Genomic DNA, 8344 nt, shown 5'->3' with positions numbered 1-8344 from the left:
ACAAGTTCCCCATCGAAGACGAGAAGATCCCCTGCCTGTGGGGGCCGACGGCTAGATGTATGATGGATTGATAAGCAGCATTTGCTACAGTGCACTTGGTAGGCTGTTCGACTGATCTATCCAGCATAAATCTAGGTGGACACGCCCACTTGAAGTGGTTTTGGAATAATGTGCAAGTACTGTACAGGGTAAAGTCATGTCAAAATTCACTAGCTACCCTTGTGAAGCATCCAAATTAAAGTCATTAAGCTTTCATTTGAGAGAGCGAATAGCGGCTTGTGTCAAACTCCCCTCTGGGACGTCAGCCGCCACCCATACTGCTCCAGAACATTGGTTGATTATATAAAGGAATTATGGGATATTGCAACAACGGACAGTAAACATTACAATGCAAACAGTTTTACATGTACTGAAAAAAGTAACATCAAGTAACGTTGAATAATATGGTGAACACAATGTCCTTCCTGCTTTGGCAATATTAAACTCATTTCTTGTGCATTAATATCCTTCATTTGACAAACGGCTATCAGGCTCACAGTGGTGATGCTCAGGCTCTCGGCATCAGTCACAATCACGTGGGATTGTTGATTCAAGCTTCAAGCGATCTTTGAGACGCCGTTGGGTGTGAGGATCGTCAGGTTTCCTCTGGCATTCTGGTCGGCCTCAATGGCTTCAAAGAGAGACTTGAAGTTCCCTGCGCCGAAGCCCTGGAGAGAGACAGGAACACAACTGGTGAGACTCAGTACCCTCCCTCCCTCCCTCCCTCCCTCCCCACCCGCTCATCCCTTTGTGGGTAAAGTGTTTGCTCCCATTGAAGGGCTGATTATGAACCCTCGTTCAAGCAACGCAAGGGGGTGATGGACCCTTTACGTCCTTGCGGACCCTCCTTGCATCTACCGCAAGGGCCTGACGTGCGCCTTTAAGTGGGCGTGCACTGGAGGCCTGAGAGTCCTCACCTGGTGGTTGTGTCTCTGGATCACCTCCAGGAACACCGTGGGACGATCCTGGACCGGCTTGGTGAAGATCTGCAGCAGATATCCGTTGTCGTCGAAATCCACCAGGATTTTCAAGTTCTGAAAATGAATAATGTCAAAACATTAATTATGGCCTCGACCGAATTCCTATTATCTTCATGCAGAGCATTCTTTCTTTCTGTGTCTCCTCTGTTCTCCTTAAGGTGCCAATACAGTTTCCCCGTCCCCCCTCAGGGAAAGGCACGGCGTTCTGACCTGAAGGACATCCAGGTCCTCTGTGATCTTGACCTTGGAGTGTTTGAGGTTCTCTCTCAGCTGTTCGTAGTACGTGTCCGGTACACACATGAACTCCATCCCGCGCTGCTTCAGGTTAACAATCTGCAAACAACATGAAAAGAAAAAGCGTTGGACGATACGTTTCATGAACAGTCGTTTTTCGGTCTGCGGCTCTCTGTATGAGCAGGACCAGGGTCGCTGTCAGTTCGTCTGCAGGTGGTTTTTTGGTACTTACTGCGGTGATTATATCTGACGTATTCATGGCAATATGCTGGACTCCTGCACCGCCGTAGTACTCCACATACTCCTGGTGGTCACAGGAGGTGAGGGGCCAAAGTCTCCATTAATACGAGTGCATGTGTTCCAGAGGCAGTCAACCTTTCTTTAATCTACATATTCACCAACATATTTCACATGAAAAAACTAGAAAAGCTTTTTATATTTCCTTTAAGGATCAAACTTTGGTCGGGATAGGAACCTTTTATTATGCAAATGTATAATCAGAATGAATAATAATCTTTAATTTAGAATAAAACCATCCTAGTTGTTTTGTTGGAGGGTTGTATGTCTCTGCATGAGGCCAATCAGTGGGGAGCCCTTGCCTGGATCTGAGACTTGCGTTTCCCAGTGGCAGGTTCGTTGATGGGCATCTTCACAGTCTCCTCATAGTTAGCCACGACAATGGAGCGCAGGGCGCTGAACTCAGTCTGCAGCTGCTTGTCGTCCACGGACCAGAAGCGGTGGAAGAGAAGGTTCCTCTGGTACCTGAGAATACCGTCAACCAGAGGTCAAAGGTCACTCCAGAACGTGAAGAAACAACCACTGGGGTTCAGATGAAGCTGGGGGGAGGTCACGGGAGGAAGAGGTGGTCCTGCTTTAGGTGATCGCTTGTTTCATGCTGGGAGGAACACCCTCTGCAGTGGCACTCTGAACACTTCACCGACCCTGGAACTGAGACGTGATTGGCTACGCATCATTAGATAAAGAGCTTTCTAATTTGCAGCTCCATCTGGGCCTTAGGTCATGTGACTCTTCTCCTCATCCAATGAGGTGGCTCATCCAATGAGGAGGAGCAGCCCATTCCCTGTAACAAGGTCCAAATCAGACCCAGATGTGGAGAAATTCCAGGAGATTGAGAGAAAAGTGCTGAGTAATGGTGGAGAAGCCAGCACTCAGAATGGGCAGGTTTAAGTTCTAACCAGCCCACCCCTCTCCTCCTCCAAGTCCCGTTTAAATGCAGCGACAGGAACACTTTTCATGGATCAACATCAGTTTACATGAAACTATTTAAAACAGGTCTTTCCTCAACAACAATTTCAAAGCAGAATGCTGCGGCGTCATACGCAAAGTGCAGCATGTTACCATTCAACCACCGGCACCATCTCGTCGTCTCCCTGGTTCCCCACAACGTGATCGATGAAGTCCAGCTTCCCGCTCGGCCTGCACAGAAACACCAAGCAAAATTACCTCCTCAAAGAAAACAGCCATGGTACGTTTTCTCATATCAGCAGGACTGTTGTTTGTTACTCACAGCGTGGCCAGGAGGGGGTCTTTGTGCAGCGGGGGTTTGAAACCAGGCAGGAACAGGCCGTTGTATGCCGTACGCTCCACCAGCGTGTGTGTGGTGTCCCCGTACTTGATCAAAACCAACGGACAAACAACGTTTGTATAGCTTCAGCTATTGCTATGAACTGAGTAAGCTCATTAAGCAGAACAGCGTTGGAGAGAGCCTCTCTAAACATGTGACTATATGTCCTCCATGGTGGCCCTTACCGTTTGGAGCACAGCCAGCTTCACCTGGCCCTGAGTGTCCTCCATGGTGTACGGTTCCCTCACAACCAGGGCTCCCCGCTCCCGGGCTTTCTGCCAGAGTCGGGTAAAAACAATTCCATGCAGTCAGGTCAACTCATTTAAATGAAACCCCTACTGAACCAGTTTTGATAGACTTTATGGCGGCCAATTTTTAAAATAGAGGGCCAGGTTAAAAGGGGCGTAAAGATTATAATAATTATCAATCAATACAGATTTGACACTGTATGTTTGCGCAGCAGCCCAATATAGTCGTAACTTCAATCTGGCTGTGTCTATTTTGTGTGTGTGTGTGTGTGTGTGTGTGTGTGTGTGTGTTATGTATAATATTGTTATATATTATATAATGATGTGTTTATATATGTAAAGCTCAGTAAAGCTGAATTTGCTTGTAACTGCCCGCCTTCTCTTTAAACTCTTGAGTTTAAGTTCTTGAGCTTTATTACCTGCACAAGGTAGTCACAGTCCTCCACTGTAAACGCAACATCCTTCACCCCATCTCCATGTTTGATGAGATGCTCGCCCATCTCTGAGAAAAGATAGCATAAGTCGAAATAAATGCTTTTCTATTGCTGCATTGAATTTTATCATTCAATCCCAGGAAATGAGACCTACATAATTTGCATCATTACCTTTGTTTCCAGGATTGAGAGCAGATGAGAAAACATACAATATCTGTAAAGGAGGGAAGCCAAAGATTAACATTACTGGTCCATTCCAAATACCATAGGAGGTCATCTATTCTATGCTTTTCATGTAATTCATTGTTTATTTATATATTTTTATTAAACCCTTATTTTACCAGGCCAGGTCTATTGAGTTGACAACATTTCTTTTCTGAGGGAGAAATGGCCAAGATAGCTGCAATAAAGCTACATATCAACATAATTATGAGTGATGTATAGTTTTATATTTCTTTCTTTTCAACCTATTGATGAACAAGTTGTTTCGTTTTTCGTGTCCAGCTGTCGTACACACGATACCCCGCTGAGTGCCTCTGGTCCTTACCTTGCCCTGTTTGACCACATGAGAAACCACATCTCTCCTGCCCGTCTCCAGGCCCTGGTACGCCACGGGCTCGAAGCCCAGCTTGTTACAGTAGAACGACGCGGCCTAGCAGGAGCAGAACACCAATCTCCTGTTTATCTTGTATCTCTCAAAAAATCCTCTGCTTGGAAAAGGTGTCTCTTTCTGCGGTAACATACCTGTTTAGCATTTCCAACCCAGAATGTCAGGTGATCGAAGCACAGGAACTTGCCTTTTTCGTGCTAAACACACAGACGCAGACAAAGACACACACACACAAACACACACACACACACACACACACACACACACACACACACACACACACACACACACACACACACACAAACACACACACACACACACACATATACACACACAAATTATTTATTATACTATAATCAAACAATGTAAAGATACAATTGTTGAAACACAGTTTGACAAATACAAAAATGTCAGCACAAACCTTTTCGCCTTTGTCAGTGTATGTTGTCTGAAAAAAAATGTCAACAATATTACAAAGCAGCCCTATAATAAGCTACAATAGTGAATTTGTATACAAAATATGCAGCACTATATTAATCTGATATATTATTATGCACCTGATTAAGTAATTAAGTAATAGTAGCAAAAAGTAATACATAGAACTACTTCATGCAATCACCAGAACCAATTATCACCAGGATTTATACTAAATTAGAGTTTGACTCACCATCTTGTCTTCCTTCTTGAACAACAGCCGTTTGCTTAAGAAGATACAAGGTCCAGGGTTTAGAATAGCAGAGTTTAAATGTCCAGCCCACCGCGGAGACTGGAGGGGAGGTGAGAGGGGGCAGGGCCGTACGCTGGGAGGGCGAGGGGCCGAGGATGTGGCATACCTCGACTGAGACACTAAACTAACCTCTATAGGGACTAAAGTCAAATACAGCCCTCCTGGAGAGACCAAGAGAATATATGTATAAATGTGTATACATACAGTTGGTATATGTATATATATTTTATTATAAATCAAAGTGGAGCATCATCTCAGCAAGTTTAGTGTGGTATTGGATTTCAGCACCACCCCCTTTAGTTTAACAAAATAACTCCATATGTTCATGGTTAGTTTCAAGAGGAGGCTCTCCGATGCAAGCCTCTGATTGGCTGATCTCTTTGTTGCGGCGGTCGTACTGACATCAGTTCTCTTCACTGTTACTGGAGTAGGACTGCAGATCATATAACAGATGTTGTTGAAAATGCAAAATTCAGTTGATCGAATGTTCCATTTAGGTTACACGACCAAACAAAGTTTATAGGCAGCCTGACACTGCAGTCGACCGATAAGTAGCATATATATAAGTCATTTATATATGTGTGTGTGTGTGTGTGTGTGTGTGTGTGTGTGTGTGTGTGTGTGCGTGCGTGCGTGTGTGTGTGTGTGTGTGTGTGCTCGTGTGTATGTGCGTGCATGTGTGTGTGTTTGTGTGCGTGTGTTTATGGTCAAATGCCAATGCCAAATCCCCTATACCTGCTCCTTCATCATCTGTATGTAAATCTGGCCTGGATGAGAGCTTGCTACAATGTAGTAAATTAAGTAAACGATTGTCCGAGGGTGATGGGCAGCTCCTCCCACGGTGAGAGCTGGACACTAGAGCCATGTGTGGTATGCACCACGCAGCTTCACCCCTGCTCTCTCTGTGTCAGTTTAACAGCCGGTAACGGTTGCTTGGGCAGTTCCCCTGGGGGTTTACTGCCTGGTCTACCGACGGTTGCTCCCAACGGTGAACCATGCCTCTGTTTACCTCTGAGGCCAGCAGCCAGCGGGAATAGAGGTGTGCCAGGGAATGGTATTCGCCGTGATCAAGCGGGTTAGCGATACATGGCTCCTGCTCAGGCCTCTCACCTTCGTCCACAGAGTGACACTGCGTCCATGATCCATGGGCTCTGCACGGCATGGTGGTTTGTCTCAAAGCCCTCTGTTGTGAGTGTGTACCACATCTATAGTACGCTGTGGACCAGCCTGTGAGATGACACTATGACTGACAGCAGTGTGAATACATTCTGAGTCAGCTCTGATCCATTCAGTTGAAATTGTGCATGCATTTAAGAATGCAATATCTTCTAAAAGCAACAGTAAGCAACAGAGCTGGTAAGTCATTGAAAGTGTTTACATTCCCTCAGGAAATGAGCTATACACTGTCTCTCTGGCTGGTGATATCCTCTTGGGACGTTTGGTGCATTGATTCTTTAAAGGTCCCATGGCATGAAAATTTCACTTTATGCCCGCTGCCCGCTGCCACGAGGCACCACTGCCGCAAGGCCCCACCGCTGCGGGGTGGTGGTGCCTCGGCAGCGGGCAGCGGGGCTCTGGCAGGAGACAATCGCGGGCAACAATCCCTTTCTCCTCCACTGGAAGTGGAAGAACCAGAGACGTCGGAGAACCCGACGCATTCGTTTGAGATTCATAATATCGTCAGGAGGCGCACACAGCTTTTGGCCGTGATAATATATATTATAGGATATAGTTATCTATGTATAATATGATATTATTTAGATATAGAGCTCCAGGACTCCCGCCAGAGCACCCAGAGTGTTCTAGAATATTTACAGAACACGGCCAAAGGCTGTGTGTGCGCCTCGCCATTGCGATACATCCACTGTAAACAGAGCGCATGGTACCGTGGCCGCAAGCTGCTCAGAGCCACACCCCCACCCTCCTCCTGGACCCGCCTCTCTCATCCTCATTTGCATTAAAGCTACAGACACCGAAACGGCGCGTTTGGGGAAAGCTCAATGTGCGACTGGCTCATAGTGGCTGTAATTCTGCCCCACGGCTGAATTCGGGAACATCTCCAAAGACTGTGTTAGGGGCCCACTAATATCTATATTAAAGCATCCATAAAGTAGCATGCCATGGGACCTTTAATATTCTTAATATAGGATAGTAGTATAGCCTTCTAAATGTTCTTAATATAGGGTAGTAGTATAGCTTCCTATATATTAATATAGGGTGGCAGTATAGTGTTCTAAATGTTCTTAATATTGGGTAGCAGTATAGACTCCTAATATGTGAATATATGGTAGTAGTTTAGTCTCCTAATATAAGTTAATATAAGCTAGTAGTATGAAGCAGTTTAAGAGAGAAAAAAAGTATTCAACACTTGATAAACTGATTAATTGATTGACAAGTTAATCTCTAGGGTGCTCTGTGTGGTTGCTAGGGGGTGATGACAACGCTGGTAGCGAACAACACGGGAGAACAACACGGGGGATTATATGATGGGAAACCATTAAGGTGCCGTGTGGAGGTGGTCATCCCGTCCTTAGCCAACGCCAGGCTGTATTGCGCTATACGACTCTAATGAGCTGAGCTCAAACCTGCTTCTTCACCTTCCCTGAAGGTCTTTGTTTTTCACACTGTTCCCTTAAGGGCTGCCTGTTGTCAGGACATGCAGCCACACATGTTTTCATATAGCTGCCTAGCACTCGATTCATGGTGCAGAATACAGACACGTGATCTGTTATTGTTTTTATTATGGAATCATAATTTCTAATAATGGTGGTACGCTTTGTTTGCAGTCCCGGAAAAATGACAAACAACACAAAATGATTTGTCGCACAACCGACAACTTGGATTTGTTGAAAATGGGGTGCATCTCATCTATTTCCAACCTCAACTTCTTTAACATGAAGCAAAAATGTTGTGTTATAGATCACACAGTTTTTATGGCACTACAAAGCAAGCACCTCACATACTTTTCAAAGGAGCTGAAACCAGACACAAAACACAGCCACATATCACAACACTCCCCTGGGGTGAACTCCATGGGGTCGAGGGGGGTGGGGAGAAGGCACCTTAGCCCCCTTCTGTGCCACCTCCCCCGCCAGCGCACACATCACACAGTTGAGGAGCAGAGAGCCAGACGTGGTGTGTGGAGGTGAGGCCGACCCGACTCATCCACCGAGATGCAGATAGATGACCAGGAGAGAACTGCCCAACAGGGAGATCCGCCTCAGACGGACTCGGAGGCCCCCCATGGAGCCCTCACAGATGCTGATTCATCACAGCCCGCGGGGGAGGAGCGCCCGACCTGTGGGAGTCCCTTCGATGAGGAAGGCGCCGGGACGGGCGGCGCTCCTTCAGAGTCCAACACCGGACCTCCTCTGAGGATGCAGAGCCTCTTGAAGCAGGTCCGCAGCCAGATCAGGGCCCAGCCAGGGCTGAGCCTCGCCAAGACAGGCCTGCTGGACCTGATGCAGCAGATCAAGGACAGAGAGGC

The 8344-nt window shown here is 46.4% G+C and overlaps 1 protein-coding gene across 1 annotated transcript; it reads right to left on the bottom strand.

The window, feature by feature from the left end:
- Positions 1–596: 596 nt before the first annotated feature.
- On the bottom strand, positions 597–6003 carry LOC307088702 (4-hydroxyphenylpyruvate dioxygenase-like; the record flags this gene model as incomplete). The annotated part of the gene is made up of 14 exons (XM_079754654.1): positions 597–707; positions 957–1073; positions 1230–1352; positions 1486–1557; positions 1853–2015; positions 2613–2690; positions 2782–2885; positions 3024–3113; positions 3506–3588; positions 3692–3734; positions 4068–4172; positions 4265–4327; positions 4552–4578; positions 5968–6003. The coding sequence occupies 14 exons, from the start codon at positions 6001–6003 to the stop codon at positions 597–599; spliced, it is 1215 nt and encodes a 404-aa protein (XP_079610780.1).
- Between the last annotated feature and the right edge of the window lie 2341 nt (positions 6004–8344).

The sequence above is a fragment of the Pollachius pollachius genome (genome assembly GCF_949987615.1).
Source record: "Pollachius pollachius genome assembly, chromosome: 1".
NCBI lineage: Eukaryota > Metazoa > Chordata > Actinopteri > Gadiformes > Gadidae > Pollachius > Pollachius pollachius.
The sequence above is the reverse complement of the archived record's forward strand: the minus strand, read 5'-3'. Positions and strand labels throughout refer to the sequence as shown.